Source organism: Megascapheus bottae, chromosome 16 (assembly GCF_031878675.1).
Source record: "Megascapheus bottae isolate mThoBot1 chromosome 16, mThoBot2.hap1, whole genome shotgun sequence".
NCBI lineage: Eukaryota > Metazoa > Chordata > Mammalia > Rodentia > Geomyidae > Megascapheus > Megascapheus bottae.
In genome coordinates this window covers 51,588,301-51,607,901 of record NC_143524.1, presented here as the reverse complement: position 1 = coordinate 51,607,901, position 19,601 = coordinate 51,588,301, and the positions used below count along the sequence as shown (strand labels likewise).

The window sequence follows — 19,601 nt, the reverse complement described above, 5'->3', positions numbered from 1 at the left end:
AGCAGAAATGCTAGAGAAATTAAAATTTGTTATAATTCCTAGACTTCAATTTAATTAATATATTTCAGTAATGAACACTATCCTGCTGGCTTCTGGATATCCATTTTTGTAAGTCTGATAACATGACCCCTTGAAAAAAAAATGTACCCCACTTTTACCTGCGGGCAAATTTAGAATAATGAAAATCCATTTGTTATAGACTGAGTATCTTTCCCCCAAATTTCATATGCTGAAACCCTAGCCACCAATGTAACATTATGTAGAGACAGGATCACTGAAAGGTGATTAGCATTAGATGACATGAGGCTAGACACCTATTCCCCATAGGATTAGTGCCATTTTAAGAAAAGACACTTGAAAGCATCTCTTCCCCTCCCTCCCTCATCTTTCCCCCATTCCCTTCCTTCCTTGCAACTCTTCCTCTAACTCTTCCCTCCATGTCGTTGGCCATATCAAAGACAAAAAGAGAGCTTTCACCTGAAAACAATCCTGCTGGATTTTGACTTAGGACTTCACAAACCATAAAGAAATAAATGTCTATTCTTTAAGGTATCCACTTTATCGCATTTGGTTGTGACAGCCTGAGCACACCAAGGCAAAGACACAATTAGGAAGATATACAAACACACAAAAAGACAACGATTAAGTGCACTGAAGTTATCCTAACAGTGGTAATCGCGAAAAGAGAAACTTTGGCATATGTTTCTATAATATGGTTTAAAAAATGGAAAAAAAATTCCACTCTTACCCTATGAAAGGAAATGGACTTTCCATACCACTGGAAATATGGATGCACAATTAAGTCTAACTAGATTCGGCTTGGATCTCCCTCCTACCAACCTCCAGAAAAGGCATGATCTGACTGATCTTGATCTTGTCCTTAATGTTCTATGTTATCTCTCATCACTTTTGCTATCCCTTGGTTATCTCATATTATTACAATATTTCATCTTGCTATCTAATATATTTTATATATGCTTAATTGGTTATTTGAAATAGGAGAGGGAAGGAGGAAATCAAGTTGTGCAGTGGGGAGGAGAGGAGGGAAATGGGCACCATGACATGAGAAAGTGTATCAATATTTGTGAAGTAATGCACCTTCTATCTGGTGAATATAATGTAACCCTTCTATTAATTACAATAAAAAATATATGAAAAAAAAAGAACCAGGAAATAAGCCAGCACCAGAGGCTCATGACTGTAATCCTAACTACTCAGGAGGCTGAGATCTGCAGATCATGGTTCAAGGCTACCTTAATCAAGAAAGTCTGTGAGACTCTTATCTTCAATTAACTAGGAAAACTGGGGCTGGGAGTTTAGCCTAGTGGTAAAAGTGCTTGCCTACCATGCACAAAGACCCGTGTTCAATTCCTCGGTACTACACACATAGAAAAAAGCTGGAACTGGTGTGCTCTGGCTCAAGTGATAGAGTTCTAGCCTTGAGAAAGCCCAAGGACAGTGCTCAGGCCCTGAGTTCAATCCCCATGACTGGCAAAAAAAAATTATGTATATATATATATATATATATATACATATATATATATATATACATACATACATATATATATATATATATGGAAAAGAGAGAGTGGTGCTGTGACTCAAAATGGTAGAGCACTAGTCTTGAGCTGAAGAGCTCAGGGACAATGCCAAGGTCAGAGTTAAAGTCCCATAACTGGCAAAAAAAATAGGAAATAGAAATATAGAAAAAGTTTATCTTAAGAAACAAATGCACTGAATGCTGAATGTGCATGTAAATGCTTCTGAAATGGCAACAAAATTCTCCAATACAAAAAAAGTTAAAAGCAAGCCAGGTGCGGTGGCTCGTGCTTATAATCCTAGCTACTCATGAGGCTGAAATCTAAGGATCAAGGTTCAAAGCCAGCCCAGCACAAAAAGACCTGAGACTCTGATCTCCAATTAACCTCTAAAAAACAGGACGTGGGGCTTGGCTACAGGGGTAGGGCTGTAGCCTTGAGCTGAAGAGCTCAGGGACAGCACCCAGGGCGAATTCAAGACCCATGACCCACAAAAAAAAAAAAAAAAAAAAAAAGTTAAAAAGCAAAACAAAAATGGAGGTGTCCCAGTATCTGAGAGGGAGTCACAACCTATGTCAGAGATTCTAGGAGCTCAGGAATTTGTGCAGGTAATTATGTATCAGCCCTTGTAGAACTAAAGTATGCTTGGAAAATTAATTATGCCAGGAATTTCATCCATACTGGTGAATAAATGAATGTGTCATTGACCTACACTCAAGGGTATACACCAGGGGATTACAACTCAATATGTCCTCTATGTGTCTAATGCCCCTTGACCAGTCACCCCCTTCCATCATTCTCTCCCATCCCCCCCTTCTACCCTCTCCCCCTGGATTCATGTTACGTTTTCCACTTCTGTTATCACATATTTATCACCTTGAGTATTATGATTCTATCTTTCCCAGTTTTCTTGTTCATTCATCCATTCCCTCCCACTAGCCTCCCCTAGTCAAACTTTGTTTCAGCTTTCTGATACTCATTTTGTTAATTATTCAAAGGAATTACTTCACAGATTTTTCAATCCTGAATACTTTAGTCACCTTGATCATGTATATATGTGTATATCCCTGTGTGTGCTTACATCATCTTCTCAACACATATATCTTATCACCCTCCCATCTGACCACGATCACCACCAGAACGTAAGTTTGTTCCTATGTAGTGCTCAGTTGCTCCAATAACTATAAATATTTAGAACAGACTACACAATAATTATTTGTTGCTATTATTAGCTGTAAAAAATTATTTGTAGCCAGATACCAGGCCTCATATCTATAATCCTAGCTACTCAGAAGTCCAAAATTGAGAGGATCACATTTGGAGGAATAACCTTAACCCTCTATTTGGAAAAGGAAGGAAGGTAAAAGAGCTGGTGCATAGCTCAAGAGGTAGAACATTTGCCCAGCAACCCTCCATACAAGCAAACACAAAAACAGAAAGGCCAACCAACCATGGGAATCCTTAACTTGGCTTCGTTTGATTCTCTCATGAGAGAGAATGTTTCACTAGGTAGTACAAGTCAAATTTGTCACCATCCTGCTGCAGTCTTCCAAGTTGTGATTTCAAGTATATACCAGAATGCCCAGCTCTTGAGTTCTTTTTCCCTATTTCTTATGATCCATTAAAAAAAAAAAAACTGTCGCCAGGCACAGCTGTTCATACCTATAATCCTAGCAACTCAGGAGGCTGAGATCTGAGGAGCCTGGTTCAAAGCCAGCCATGGCACTAAAGCACATGAGACTTTTATCTCCAATTAATCACTAGAAAATGGGAAGTTAAGCTGTGTCTCAGGGGTAGGTTTGTAGCCTTGAGCTAAAGAGCTCAGGGACAATGCCCAGACCCAGAGTTCAAGCCTCATGACCCACAAAAAAATAAATAAAACTAAAAATAAATGTCTTGGGCCAGGAAATTGGCCTACTGGTAGAGTGCTTGCATAGCATGCATAAAGACCTAGGCTCAATTCCTCAGTACTACATACACAGAAAAAGCTAGAAGTGGTGCTGTGGCACAAGTGGTAGAGCGGTAGAGCTCTAGCCTTGAGAAAGCCCAAGGACAGTGCTCAGTTCAAGCCCCAGGACTGGCAAAAAAAAAAAAATTTGTAACTTCTCCTTCTTAAAAGATAGTCTGAGGCTATGCCTGAAACAGCTCCTAAGACAAAAAATTAGAATTGGTTCTTGTTGTCAAAACATAAACACATAGATATATTAGCATGTATACTGCATATATATACTAATATTATATATTACATAGATATAATTTTCAGACATTATTTGCCTTAGAATACTTTCCAAACTTGTATCTAAAAGTAGTTACATTATTTCTGAGGAGATACTCACTTCTGGCATCTGTTTTTTCCGATTCACTAAGACTTAAATCATCCTTGGCATCAGTGCTTCCTTCAACACCATGCCTTATAAAAAATTTCATATCATTGTCGTCTATTTCATTCAGATCATTGATATCATATTTCTGTAACCCTTCTAATAGCTTCACTGCTGCCAAATGGGCAAATCTGTGGAAAGCAATCAAAAGTTAATCAGATTCACCATTTTCTTCATATTTAAACTGCAGTTTACACAGGCAATTCCACTTTGTAGGCTCTTCCAACAACCCATCTCTATTTGAAATAACAACAAATCTCTATTTTAAAGTTAGTAACAATGTGACATATGTATTATATGGGAAACTGGGTTATGTGACACAAATAAGTATTCATATGAAAAACTGGTTCCATAATTTCTACTGATAAAATCCACTGGAAGACTGGAAGCCAGTGACAGCGGCTAACACATATAATCGTAGTTACTAAGGAGACTAATACCTGAGAATCAAAGTTCAAAAACAACCCAGGCAGACAAATCCTTGAGACTTTTTTTTTTGGCCCAGTTCTGGGACCTGAACTTGGGTGCTGTCCCTACGCATTTTTGTTCAAGGATAGTAGTCACTTAAGCCTCAGCTCCACCTGTGGATTTTTGGAGGTTAGCTGGAGATAAGAATTTCACAGGGGCCAGGAGTTTGGCCTAGTGGTAGAGTGCTTGCCTAGCATGCACGAAGACCTGGGTTCGATTCCTCAGTACCACATACATAGAAAAAAGCCAAGGGTGCCGAGGCTCAAGTGGTAGAGCTCTAGCCTTGAGAAAGTCCAAGGACAGTGCTCAGGCCCTGAACTCAAGCCCAGGACCGGCAAAAAAAAAAAAAAAAAAAAAAAAAAAAAAAAAAAAAAAAAAGAAGGATTTCACAGATTTTCCTGCTGGGTCTGACTTTGAAAAGATTCTCAGATCTCAGCCTCCTGAGTAACTAGGATTACAGGAGTGAGCCCCTAGAACCTGGCTCCTTAAGATTCTCCAATTAAACAGAAAAAAAAAAACTAGAACTGGACACACACACACATTCACACACTGGAAGAGGGGAACCACTATCACATGAATGTTGGTGTGTACCAAATCGCAGTAATGACTTGATATAAGGCCCCAAACCAACCTGCTTTATTCTCTATATTTACTGCATTAGGTTGGCCCACTTCAGATGGTATGGTTAGCTCTGGTTCCAATTTTAAAGCTAACTACAGATCTAACCTCTCTAAGGTAAAAGTAATGGTGTGTCTAGTCCATATTTTCTAGTCTCTTTAAGGTTGGTTGTTTAGCTCAGTCAGTGGTAGAGCATATGCCAAGTGTGCTTAAATTCTTGGGTTCCATTCCCAACATTGGGCCAGGAGTTTGGCCTAATGGTAGAGAACTAGCCTTGAGAACCAAGATCTAGACAGACAGACAGACAGACAGACAGACAGACAGACAGACAGACAGACGGACAGATAGATGTAGCTACATATATATACATATATACATATAAACTTATGTAGAATGTTGTATAGTTGAAAAAAGGAAAAGAACAAGGGAAGACATTAGATTGTAGATTTCCAGCACATTTCTGCATATTGAAATAAAACACCAGGTGTAGGGAGAAGTGGAATGGTATATGAGTAACAGTAGACAAATGAAACAAATGAAATTCAGAAATATCAGACTTTATATTTAGAAAAAAACCCTAATATTGAGAACTCATTAACATAGTGTCTAATGTTAAGCAAAGGAGAGAGGGGAAAGGGGCCGGAAACATAGCCTCGTGGTAGAGTGAATCCAGGAATAGAAAAAAAAAGTCTGTGAGCCTTCATATCAAGAAAAGTTGGAAGCAGTGGCCTGTCATCCTATCTATGATGGGAAATGAGAAGTACCATTTCAGGCCAGACACACATCCCACATCCCAGGAAGGAAACAAAATCCTGTCTCAAAAATAACTAATGCAGCCAGGTGTGGTGGCTCATGCCTGTAATCCTAGCTACACAGGAGGCTGAGATCTGAGGATCAAGGTTCAAAGCCAGCCTGGGCACAAAAGGACCTGAGACTCTTATCTTCAATTAACCTCTAGAAAATGGGAAATGGGGCTTGGCTCAAGGGTAGGGCAGTAGCCTTGAGCTGAAGAACTCAGGGATAGCACTTAAACGGAGTTCAAGCCCCATGACCCACAAAAAAAAAAATGCAAAAAAAGGGCTCCTGGATAAGTGGATAAGTGGTAGAGAACCTACTTGCTTAGCAAGTGTGAGGCTCTGAGTTCAAACTGCAGTATCACAAAAGAGAGAGAGAGAGAGAGAGAGAGAGAGAGAGAGAGAGAGAGAGAGAGAGGAGAGAGAGAGAGAGAGAGAGAGAGAGAGAAGAGAGAGAGAGAGAGAGAGAAAGAGAGAGAGAGAGAGAGAGAGAGAGAGAGAGAGAGAGAGAGAGAGAGAGAGAGAGAAATAGTTCAACTAAAAAATGAACAAGGGCCTAGTGGTAGAGTGCTTGCCTAGCATGCACAAAGACCTGGGTTCGTTTCCTTGGTACCACATATACAGAAAAAGCCAGAAGTGGTACAGTAGCTCAAGTGGTAGATCTCTAGCCTTGAGAAAGCTTAAGGACAGTGCTCAGGCCCTGAGTTCAAGCCCCAGGACTGGCAAAAACAAAAAAGAAAGAAAATACTAGGTACTCAGCAGGTTGAAATCTGAGGATTGTGGCTCAAAGCCAGCCTGTGTAGGAAAGTCCATGAAACACTTATCTCCAAGGAACTACCAAAAAAAAAAAATGGAAGTGAAGATTTGTTTCAAGTGCTAGAAAAGTAGCATTGAGGACAAAAAAAAAAAAACCCTCAGAAATAGAACCTGAGCCCTGAGTTCAAGCCCCAGGACTGACACAAAAGGAGAAATCAGAGGTGTGGCTCAGTTGGCAGAGTGCTAGCCAATGATTGAAAGTGGCAGGTACCTAGTTCAAGTCCTGGTCTCAGACCAAAAAATGAAAAAAAAATGAACAAGGGCCAGGAGGTTAGCCTAGTGATAGCATGCTTGCCTAGCATGCATGAAGGCCCGGGTTTGATTCCTCAGTACCAAATACATAGAAAAAAACTGGAAATGGTGCTGTGGCTCAAGTGGTAGAACTCTAGCCTTGAGAAAGCTTCTAAGGACAGTGCTCAGGCCCTGAGTTCAAGCCCCAGGACTGACCAAAAAATAATGAACACACTGAAAGTTTTGCATATGAATTAGTACAACACATGGAGAAGCTTCAACAAGTTGTGCCATCAGGAAAATGAAAATCCAAAATACATTTAGAATCTATCTCATTCCTTTCCAGTCAAAATGGCTATTATATGATTCAATGGCAGGAGATTGTGTTTTCTCATCTTTACAATCTGGGACTTGAACTCTGGGCCTGGGTGCTGTCTCTGAGCTCTTCAGCTCAAGGCTACCACCCTACTCCTTGAGCCACAGCGCCACTTCCAGTTTTCTGGTGGTTAATGGAGGTAAGAGTGTGACAGACTTTATTACCTGGGCTGGCTTTGAACCTTGATCCTCAGATCTCAGCCTCCTGAGTAGCTTCAAATCTAACTTCTAACCATGGTAACTTAAACCATGGTAAATATACAGGAAGTTAAATGAAAGAACTATCAAATGAACAAAAAAATGTGGATTAAATATTCCTTGAGAACCTGACCTCCATGGACTGGTGATATTCATTAACAGGTGCTACATTAAATCCAAATGCAAATCCCTGAATATGTTTCCAAACTCCTGTTAATTTTTTGTTATCAATATTGGGTTATTCCTTTGTAACATAACAGAATATTACAGGCATTTCATTTTGGTTTGAAAAATTCATTATACACCACTGCTCTCCAGAATGGGGACTGATACTACCTAACAGTTGATAATCACCGATTTCCAGAGAAGAGCTGATACAAAATCAAATGTCAAACTCAGTTTTATCAGCATTAGATTGAGTCCTAAAATTCCACAAAATTTTTGGAAATTTCTAAGTATATAAGAGCACATGCAGAACTTAAAAATCAAAAGAAGGGAACAAAACATACAGAAATCTATACCTCTTAGCCACATCACTGGGTCTCTCTCCTGCTTTGTTAGTAATATTATTATCTGCTCCCATTTTAATTAGCCACTGTAAACACTCTATGTGGCCTTGTCCAGCAGCTGTTTAAAAAAAGGAAAACAGGAAATTAAAAAAGTGTTGCTACTAGTAACCGTTTTATAAATTTTGGACAGCACTATTTATGTATTCTAATAGCAATAAAGATTACATATGATAAAGCCATTAGGCCTTGTTTCGTGTCATATAAACATGAAGTCATGTTACTAAATCCTCATGAACACTTCAATAATTCGATTCTTAGTGACTTCAGTCCCTCACATGTATTTTACTAACCAATTTTTGCCATTAATTACAACCTCACTTATAAACTCTGTTTCACAGTAAAAGTATATAGTTCATTAATACTAAGATGGTTGATAATTTAAAAAAAAAAGAGGACCAGCAGTTTAGCTTAATGTTAAGAGGGCTTGCCTAGCATGCACAAAGATCCAAGTTCAATTCCTTGGTACCACATACAGAGAAAAAGCTGGAAGTGGTACTCTGGCTCAAGTGGTAGAGCTCTAACCTTGAGAAAGCCCAAGGATGGTGCTCAGACCGTGAATTGAAGCCCCAGGACTGGCAAAGTAATAACGAGAGAGAGGAGAGAGGGAGAGAGGGAGAGAGGGAGAGAGGGAGAGAGGGAGAGAGGGAGGGAGAGAGGGAGAGAGAGAGAGAGAGAGAGAGGAGAGAGAGAGAGAGAGAGAGAGAGAGAGAGAGGGGGGGGGGGAGAGAGAGAGAGGAGAGGGGAGAGGAGGGAGTGAGGGGAGTGAGGGGAGGGAGGGGGGGGGGGAGGGAGGGAGGGAAGGAAAGAAAAAGGAAAGAAAGAAAGAAAGAATATATGCCTGTAATCCTAGCTACTAGCTACTCAGGAGACTGAGGAGTGAGGTTTGAAGCCAATCTGGACAAGAAAATCCACAAGACTCATATTTCCAATAAACTAGAAAAATAAAATAAAGCTGGCAGCCAATGACTCACACCTGTAATCCTAGCGACTCAGAAGCCTGAGATCTTTAGAGTTGAAGTTCAAAGCCAGCCTGGGCACAAAAGTTCATGAGACTCTTATCTCCAATTAACCACTAGAAAACCAGAAGTGGCCCCTGTGGCTCAAGTGGTAGAGCACTATACTTGAGCTGAAGATGAAGAGCTCAGGGACAGTGTCCAGGCCCAGAGTTCAAGCTCCATGACCAAAAACAACAATAAAAAGTTTCTCTAGGAATATTTTTTACATTTTCCCTAACATAACAATGACACAAAAATCCTATTGGCATCACTTCCAACACGATCATCAGTGTGTAGATGGCAAGCATCACTAAAGGCATGTAACAATGAGCTGGAATTTAGTCACCAGTTTACAGATAATGTAGACTGATATCCAATAGGGCATGTTTCTGATTAAACAGTTATACTAAAAGTGAATTCAAGCCGGGTGCAGTGGCTCACTCCTGTAATCCTAACTATTCAGGAGGCTGAGATCTGAGGATCACAGTTCAAAGCCAGCCCGGGCACTAAAGCACATGAGATTCTTATCTCTAATTAATCACCAGAAAACAGAAAGTGGGGCTGTGGCTCAGGGCTAGTGCAGTAGTCTTGAGCTGAAGAGCTCAGGACAATGCTCAGGCCCAGAGTTCAAGCCCCATGACCCACAAAAAAGAAAAAGTGAATTCATCAGCTATTGTATCAGAAATGAAAATTAAAACTATAATAACGCACCTTTTTCATATATTTATTGTAATTAAATATAGATAGAAGGTACATTCCTTAACAAACATTGATACCCTTTCTCATGTCTTGGTCCCCATTTCCTCCCCCCAACCCCCACCCCTCATCTTGTTTTCCCCCTTCCCTATCCAATTTCAAATAACCAAATAAACATATAGCCAATATACCAGATAACAAAGTGAGATACTGTAACAATATAAGATAACCAAGGGACAGCAAAGAGATGACAGATAACATAGTACATTAAGGACAACAATAATTATATGGCTTTTGTTTCTATATCCTGGAGGTCCTTTCATTTAGCGTCATTCTATATGGCCTTACGTATCTAGGTTTTGTTCTATTATAAATCTCTGTTAGGAGAGCCCAAGGCTTCTACTGATTATGACAAATGAGGGAAACCATTGAGCCTATGTTCCTTTGAGTCTGGCTTACTTCCCTTAATATGATTTTTTCTAAGTCTTTCCATTTCCTAACAAATGGGGCAAAGTTGTTCTGTCTGACAGCAGCATAGAATTCCATTGTGTACAAATACCACATCTTGTTGATCTAATCATCAACTGAGGGGCATCTGGATTGGTTACATATCTTTGCTATGGTAAATAGTGCTGCAATGAACATCATTGTGCTATGTCCTTGCTTCTGGACGATTGAATAAATGCCAAGTAGTGGAATTGCTGGGTCATAGGGAGTCTTGCGGTTCCTCAATAACTCACCTTTATGCATTGGAGTCGATCCATTATCATCACGTTCATTAAAATTGATTACTCCATCTTCTACTAATTTTTTAAGCATTGCTAAATCACCCTTAAAGGCAGCCACATGACCTGGAAATGCTAAACCTATTAATAAAAATATTTAATATTTCAGCTAACACAGAAAGAACATGGAAGAGGGTAGGCCTCTAAATGGCTACACAAAACAGATTCACTCTTTAATCTGGGCCACCATACACAATAAACTTCTGTATCTTTTAAGACATTGTATTTTAGGATTTATTTGTTACAACAGGTTAGCCTTGCTAATAAATACAAAGAAAAATGCTACATGTTATTATGAGTGTGTGTTTATATAATATGTACATAAATAGTATCTATTTTTAAAAGTACCGTAACAGCATAACATACATATAGGTGCGTGCATACAGCTATAACTAAAATATAAATGCATAAGATGAATTGATAAATCCAAGGTAAATGATATTTTTTTTCTTCATCCTTAAGAATGAAGAAAAGGAGAATTAACTTCAACTTTAAAATATTTTTTCTTATGTGATACACAGTGTTCTTTAATATCTACATATATTTGTATAGAGTTTCAAAATAGAATCTAGATTAATGTGTGAATAATAATATATAATAAATATGAATGTATTTGCCTTATAAGTTGTCATATATTACATTGATTCTACTCATTTGTATTATTATTATTAAAACATTTCAGGCTAATTACTTACTTTGCTGATCTTCTGGATTATTTCCTTCATTCTCAGTCCCTTGGACAAACTGTACAATATTCTGTTTAAAGAACCTCTGGGCCAGATCCAATACATTTTCTCCATTATCATTAAAGGCTTTTAAAGCTTGTTTCTCACTGCTCATTCTACTGACTAAGAACTTAAAACAGTGAAGATGGCCTTCCATGGCTGCTAAGTGAACTAAGGGTAGAAGGCAAAAAAGAATTTAATGTTAAAAGTGTAATTTAAATAACTTGAAAAAAGAAAACAATGCATTAGCTATAATCTCCCTCCCTCCCCACCCCCCACCCCCTGTCTCTCTCTGCCAGTCCTTGGGCTTGAACTCAGGCCCTGAGCACTGTCCTTGGATTTTCTCAAGGTTAGAGCTCTCCCACATAAGCCACAGCACCACTTTCAGCTTTTTCTTTGTGTGTGGTACTGAGGACTGAGGAATCCAACACAGGTCTTCGTGCATGCTAGGCAAGAATCTACCACTAGGACAAACTTCCGACCCCTAATTGTAATTCTCATAGCTGTAATTCTCATCCTTGTCCCTATGAAAGGGATTTCTACCCAAAGGAGGACTGTGCATTCTCTCCGCCATCATGTCTTAGATGGCCAGCCTTCTAGAGACAGGAGAGCAGTAAACTACATGGTTGAATAGCTGCACTTACTGTGAGTATAGAGAGACCCTTTACAAAGAACAATGGAATTCACACGGACCCAAAATGGAAATTCAAGTTGTTATATTAGGTTTTGATGGTGCTGGAAAAATTGCTATTTCGTTTATTTTAAAACAGGATAAGTTCGTGCATTCCAATGACTGGATTTAATGTGGAAACCAGAATACAAAAATCTGAAGTTCACTATCTGGGATGTTTGTGGAAAACACAAATTTAGACCACTATGGCAACTTTAATACCCAAGCTGCTGCATTTGTGTTGACAGCATCATAAAAACAGAATTACTGAATCACACAGTGGACTTGCAAACTTGCTAAAGGAAAAGGAATTATGCGATACTGTGCTCCTGACTTCTGCTAACAGAGATTGCAGCTCCAAGGGAAGGTCTTTGTCCACACTTTTGCTGAGGTCTAGAACCTGGGTCAGCCGACCTCTGATGCTGATCCTGAAGCAAAAAGCATTCCTTAAGGAGACATCAAAAGAGGAGATTATTGCAAACTGAGGAGTATAAAGGATGGGCAAGAAATTTAAGAAATGCTCACTGAACTAATGCAGCTTATGGACTAAGCCTGCCAGTAGCCATTTCAAAGGTCAAGGATAAATAGAAAAATAGACTCAGGTCAGATCCTACTCCTGGATCCTTGCCCTGAAATGGGATGCTGGAAGCACAGAGGGCACAAGGCAGGAAGATCAGCTGAGGGTGGAAAGGGTAAAATACACATTGAATTTGAGGATGTAGCTCTTTGAACATAATTTTTAAAAAGTTACTTCTAAAACTTTACAAGACTAAAAAAATGAAAATGACATGAACAAATAAGAAATCAGTCTGGGTGAAAGCCATTTTACAACAAAATGGTGATGAGGCAACAATTTCAAAACCCAATAACGTCTTTACACCTCTTTTTTCTTTGGAATAAGCCCAGTGTATATGCAAACATTGATTGCTCAAGCAGCCAGAAGGAATCAGGAAAAAGAAGTCTCAGAGAACAGAGCTGAGAAGCTGTCACAGATCACGCTATCATAGGTCAATTTCCCCAATCCAACTAAAAGTCATCTGCTGAAACTCCAGACACACTAACTGCTTACTCACCATGTGCGTTTATATATTTCCAGATTTCTAACTTAATACATCAAAACTAATTCCTCATCCTCCTCACAAACATTTTCCTTACATAATATTCTGTATCTTAGTGGAAACTTTTTCTAATCCATGCTTGTATTTTTTCTGATCCACTTTGGAGACATTTTTGACACATTTTCTGTCAATCCTCACATCTAATATACCAGCAAACCCATCAGTTTCTTCGAAGTATACATAAGACCCAATTACTTTGCTTACTATGATGCCTCTGTACAAAATTCCATTTGTTGAACACAAACAACACAAGGGCTTTGTATTATTTTTCACTAAGAAGAGGGATTGACACATGGTAGGAGGTCAATAGAAATGTGTTACATTAATACTTCCTCCTTAGTAGCTACAATACAGGCTTGAGCCACCAGCACCCAGCACATTTCTTAAATATTATTGGTCTCTTAAAACTTGTATTAATGAAAAACTGAAATGTTTGCTTTGGTAGCATACCCGGGAGGTTCCCATTGCAGTCTACCTCTTCTATGCCACATCCCCACTTGACAAGAAGTTGCAAACAGCCGAGCCGACCGTGAAAGGCTGCATAGTGTACAGGTCTCCATTCTCTCTTGTCAGTCACACTGGGATCCTACAGGTAACATGCACAAGTACTCAGTTTCTATTTTGGAGGGAAAATATTACTTCTAACAGCTTAATTCTGCAAAAGAAAATTATCAACTGTTCTTAAAAGTATAGGATAGGGGCTCTCGGAGTTTGGCCTAGTGATAGAGTGCTTGCCTAGCATGCACAAAGACCCAGGTTCGATTCCTTGGTACCATATACATAGGAAAAGCCAGAAGTGGTACTATGGCTCAATTAGTAGAGCTCTAGCCGTGAGAAAGTCCAAGGGCAGTGCTCAGGCTCAGAGTTCAAGCCCCATATATATATATATATATCTCGGAGGGTTGGGAGCATGGCCTAGTGATAGAGTGCTTGCTTAACATGCACGAAGCTTTAGGGTCCATTCCTCAGTACCACATACACAAAAAAGCCCAAAGTGGTGTTGTGGCTCAAGTAGTAGAGCACCACCTTTGAGAAAGTCCAAGGACAGTGCTCAGGCCCTGAGTTCGAGCCCCAGGACTGACAAAAAATGTACAGGACAAACTCTAAGTAGAATAGAAAATTTACTGCAATCATGGATTAACACATGAGCAAAGAAAATACTAGTTGAAGTTTTATAAAATGACCTTTAAAGCCAGGTGCGGTGGCTCATGTCTGTAATCCAAGCTACTCAGAAGGCTAAGATCTGAGGATCAAGGTTCAAAGCCAGCCCAGATAATAAAAGTCTGTGAGACTGTTATCTCCAATTAACCATTAGAAAACAGAAAGTGGCACTATGGCTCAAGGGGTAGGGTGGTAGCCTTGAGCTGAAGAGCTCAGGGACAACACCCAGGCCCAGAGGTAGGGTGGTAGCCTTGAGCGCTCAGGGACAGCGCCCAGGCCAAGTTCAAGCCCCATAACCCAGAAAAAAAAAATGACCTATAAAAAGAACAAATGGTCAGGAGTCTTATACCTTATTCTTACACAGGAGACTATCTAAGGATTGTAGTACAAAGTCCAAGAGACTATTATCAACAATTAACCAATAAAAGGCTAAAAGTGGAGGAATGGCTCAAGTAGTAGAGTACTAACCCTGAGCAGAAAAAGATAAGGGGGAATTTGAGGCCCTGAGTTCAAGTCTCAGTACCACACAAATAAAAGAACACAACAAATCATACAAAATAGTTCTTAAAAAGGATGTAACCATCCATTTTACTTGTCATAGATACCCAACCAATAAAACTGACAAATTACATCACTGAGAACATAACTTATGAAAAGTATTTAATATGGTTTTCAATGTCACTACGAAACAAAAGCTGATACCACAATGTTTTTAATATACATAGGGTTTTTAAATAAGGATTTACATTTTACCACCACTGGGTAATATTAAAGATTTTTCAATCAATAAATGAAATTTCTAGAAAATATGTCTCTCTCTAAATTGGTGTAGAAAAGTTTCAAAAGAAACTTTTAAAAATTTATAATCACCCTGTTAGGATTTATTTAAAAGCTATCTCCTCAGTTAAAATTCAGACTCACATACACACACACACACACACACACACACACACACACACACAAATACAGAGCCTCTACAATTCTCCATACCACTAAACTGCTTTGTTTTCTGGTGCAGGGAGAAATATCTGTCTACATTATTGATTTCCAAGAGGCATTTTTAAAACTGTTACTATGTTCTTTGCAATTTTTTTCTTTCTTTCCCCCCCCCTTTGGTTTATTTCCTGTTGTTACTGTTTTTTATGTCTGTACCCTTTGCCTTGCAGGTGAGTTTATCTGTTTTAAGGAAGGGAAGGGGAATCACAGAAATGGTAGGACTAAGGGTGAGCCAATACAACAGTAATATTAGAACTATGCTAGAAATGAATTTGATGGGGAGGAGGAAGTGAAAGAAAATGAGGGAGGGGTAACACTGTTCAAAAAGCACTTATTACCTTACTTATGTAACTTGTAACCCCTCTGTACATCACCTTTACAATAACACTTTCAAATAATAAATTATTGCTTCCATGTTTAAACACCAGAACCTAAAGGGATCAACTAAATGACTTCCCCAAGTCAAAGGAGGAATTTAAATTGTCAGGAAAAGATAAGCAGACTACCAAGCAGTATTCCATTTATCTGATAGGTAATGTCATATAGTCAGTATCCCTCACCACTCCACTTCGGAGCATTGTTTGTAAGGTGAAGGAATGTCCATGGGTTGCAGCGAGGTGCATAGGAGTGCATCCACGGTCATCTTGAGCTGCCAGATTTGCTCCATTGATGATAAGAGCCTAACATTGAGGAAATGAGTTTAATGAGTACAAATGAGTATAAATGCAAATACAGATTGAATTTATTAACCTATAATAAAAATAGTTATTTCATTATAAATGTGCTATATAGGCAAACTATGAGACATTGCCTTAGGAGACAACACTTAGAATCCTGATTTTACATGCTGGTATGATGAGCATTAACTAGTTCTCAGTTCCAGATCAAGCTTCTAAGGAAGTTTAATCTTAATGCTCAATTCAGAATTAGAACTTTGACAGAAGAACTAAGGCAATAATACAGTGAAAAGATTTTCCTGCCAGGCTCGGTAGCTCATACCTGTCATCCTAGCTACTCAAGAGGCTGAGATCTGAGGATCGCCAGTCAAAGCCAGCTCCGGCACTAAAGTCCAAGAGTCTCTTATCCCCAATTAACCACTAGAAAACCAGAAGTGGTGCTGTCGCTCCAGGAGCAGGGTGGTAGCCTTGAGCTAAAGAGCTCAGGGACAGGGCCCAGGCCCAGAGTTCAAGCCACACAACCAACCAAAAAAACTCAGTGTTTGCTAGGGGTTAAGAGGAAAGAAAGGATGACAGATGGAGCACAGAGAAATTTTAGGAAAGGAAAACTGCTATATATGTTATTATAAGGGTGGCAATATATAGATAGGCAGGTATCTACAGATATCTCTAGCTAGATGGATAAATGTAGATATAGATGCAGATATGGCAAAACCAGCAGTGAGCTTGAGTATAGACTACTGACTTGGGGTGGTCATGAGCTGAGGTATTACTACAGATTTATCAATGAAGAAATTACTTCTTCCACTCATCAATGACAAAATCTCTGTATCTTCTGCTAGATTTTACTCAAACTAAAACTGTTTTAAAAAAAAACAAAGTATTTCAGGCTGGAAGGGTAGCTCAGTGGTACAGTTGCCTAGCATGCATGAAGCCCTGGGTTTGATTCCCCTGAACCACATACACAGAAAAAGAAGTGGTGATGTAGCTCAAGTGGTGGAGTGCTAGCTTTGAGAAAAAGAAGCTCAGTAGCCAGGTTCTGAATTGAGAAGCCCCAGGACCGGAAAATAATAAATTAAATAAATAAATAATTTATTTTGGATGCTAAGGATTTAATCCAGGATTTAATATATGCTAAGCATATATTATATAATGAAGTTACATGCCCAGTCCCTATTAATATTTTAAAAATTATTACATGCCCAGTCCCTATTAATATTTTAAAAATTATTTCTTTCCTCAGCTTTCCTTTCCTCACTATTTTTCCATCTCTCCTCCCCTCTCTTTCTCCTTTCTCCTTCCTTTTGTGTGTGCATTTATCCTTGTGTTAAGGAGTCACTGCCTCAAGTAGGTCCAGACAGTTCAGTACTCTCTATATATAGCCCCAAGCTAGCTATCTCCTATCTCCAATCTCCCCTTCCACAGTTCAGAGATAACAACAGATTGTCACAGTGCCTAGCTCTTTCTCTCTTTTAACCATTTTTATTTATCATTATCTCAACAAAGGATTCTTCCAACATAATTCCTATAAAGTGTTTTAGGAAGAATAATCTCCACACTTTTATCTGATGAAACTGGCAAAATCATGAAAAAAAATAAAACTCAGCAATGTAGAAAATTAGCACATACACAGAGATAAAGGTTCACACCTATAATCCTAACTACTCTGGAGGCTGAAATCTGAGGATCCTGGTCCAAAGCCAGGCCAGGCAGAAAAGTTCATGAGACTCTTATCTCCAATTAATTGGCAAATAACTGGAAATGAAGTTGTGGCTAACTGGTGAAGCACCAGCCATCAACCTTGAGCAGAAAAAGCAAAAAGAGAGCTCAAAGTTCTGGAGTTCAAGATCATCAACAATACATAGCAGTCCACAATAAAAAAAGCTAAAATAGCAATAAAGGATAAAAGTTCCCCTGTCATACAATCTCTGAGAAGAAAAGGATAATCAAAACACAGGGAATGATTTGAAGTAACAGCTGGCAGGAAGAAAGCATCAAGGCTTTAGCTGCCTTCTGAAGTTATTTCTTTGGTGTTCTCTTTCCTTTCCTTAGCTTCTCAAATTGATACCCAGCGTTTGAGGGTTAAGATTTGAACATGTTAGTCTGGACTACAGCAGCAAACTATAAAGTAAATAATACTCAGAATATTGTGAAATCTCTCACAACACAAAATAGCCACCTACTTCACAGGTTAAAGGATCTTAGCTATCATTTGTTTGAATTGTTATCAATATGTGATCACTGGAAATAATTTCTTATTTATATTTAACTATACCTATTAGGTCAAACCAAAAATATCCCTATACAACTATGCTAAAGTAACTGAATTCATTGAATTTTTTTCTAGTCCTGGAGCTTGAACTAAGTGCCTAAGCATATAAGGCAAGCACTCTACCACTAAACCAAACTTCCCGCCCCCTTTTTTAGGGTGTTTGTTTTTTGCCAGTCCCTAGGCTTGAACTCAGGGCCTGAGCACTGTCCTTGGGCTTTCTCAAGACTAGAGGTCTACCACTTGAGCCTTAGCACCATTTCCGGATTTTTCTATATATGTGGTACCGAGGAATTAAATCTGGGTCTTCATGAATGCTAGGCAAGCACTCTACCACTAGGCCAAACTCCTAGCAAACAATTAAAAAAAATTAAGTAAGCTATTATTACCTGCATACAAGCATCCTGACCCCTGATTGCAGCTATATGAGCTGCTGTCCAACCTCTGAAAGTACTTTGTGTGATATCAGCTCCATGCCAGAGCAACCAATGAAGACACTAAGGAAAGAAAATAACCATGTTAACAGAGATAAATTGAACATTGCTGGTATTTCTACAGCCTTTTTTTTTTTTTTGCCAGTCCTGGGCTTGAGCTCAGGGCCTGAGCCCTGTCCTTGGACTTTCTCAAGGCTAGAGCTCTACCACTTGAGCCTCAGCACCACTTCCAGCTTTTTTTCTATGCATGTGGTACCGAGGAATCGAACCCGGGTCTTCGTGCATGCTAGGCAAGCACTCTACCACTAGGCCAAATTCCCAGCCCCATTTCTACAGCTTTTAAATTTAGTCCACTATAATGAAATTCCCAATTAGAAACATCATAAATACTGAATAAACCAGAAAAATAAAAGCAAAGACTAAAAGTGTGGCTCAAGTGGTAGAGAGCACTTGCCTAGCCATCACAGGGCCCTCAGTTCAAACCCCAATACTGGAAGACAAAAAAAAGGAAGAACACAAGACAGAGCTCAAGGCCCTGAGTTCAAGCCCCAGTCTGGCAATAAATAAATAAATATATTTCACATTCAAAAAAAAAGAAAGAACAAAAGCACAAACACAGCAACTCGGTATGATATCTACCACAGAAATCAGAAACCAACAAACTTTTTTTTGTTTTTTGCCAGTCCTGGGCTTGAGCTCAGGGCCTCAGGGCCTGAGCACTGTCCTTAGGCTTTCTCAAGGCTAGAGCTCTACCACTTGAGCCTCAGCACCATTTCTGGATTTTTTCTATGTATGTGGTACGAAGAATCGAACCTGGATCTTCGTGCATGCTAGGTAAGCACTCCACCACTAAGCTAAACTCCTGGTCCCCCAAGAAACTATTTTAAAAGGCTCATTCTCACTAATAATCATAGGAATCGATTCGCTTATTCAGCAAATATTCATGGGCAACTACTTATGTGTTAGCATTGTTGAGATACTGGAGAATAACGCTACTTTGGACTTTCATATATTGGTTTGACATTGCTCTTGAATAAATACATAGAAACAAGGTTGCTGAGATACGAAAATAAATAAATGTTTGCTA

General features: G+C 39.1%; 1 protein-coding gene across 2 annotated transcripts in view; it reads right to left on the bottom strand.

Annotated features, from left to right (window-relative positions):
* Positions 1-19,601, bottom strand: part of Ankrd42 (ankyrin repeat domain 42) — a 34,865-nt gene that overhangs the window by 8,579 nt on the left and 6,685 nt on the right. Inside the window, exons 4-10 of one of the 2 annotated variants that reach the window (XM_090348543.1) lie at positions 18,470-18,577; positions 15,695-15,814; positions 13,428-13,563; positions 11,160-11,360; positions 10,420-10,545; positions 7,941-8,046; positions 3,875-4,050 (exon numbers count right to left, since the gene is read on the bottom strand). In XM_090348543.1, coding sequence (XP_090204669.1) covers positions 3,875-4,050; positions 7,941-8,046; positions 10,420-10,545; positions 11,160-11,360; positions 13,428-13,563; positions 15,695-15,814; positions 18,470-18,577 — 973 coding nt within the window. Of the gene's footprint in view, positions 1-3,874; positions 4,051-7,940; positions 8,047-10,419; positions 10,546-11,159; positions 11,361-13,427; positions 13,564-15,694; positions 15,815-18,469; positions 18,578-19,601 lie in introns of those variants that run through there. The other variant, XM_090348542.1, reaches the window with a different exon arrangement.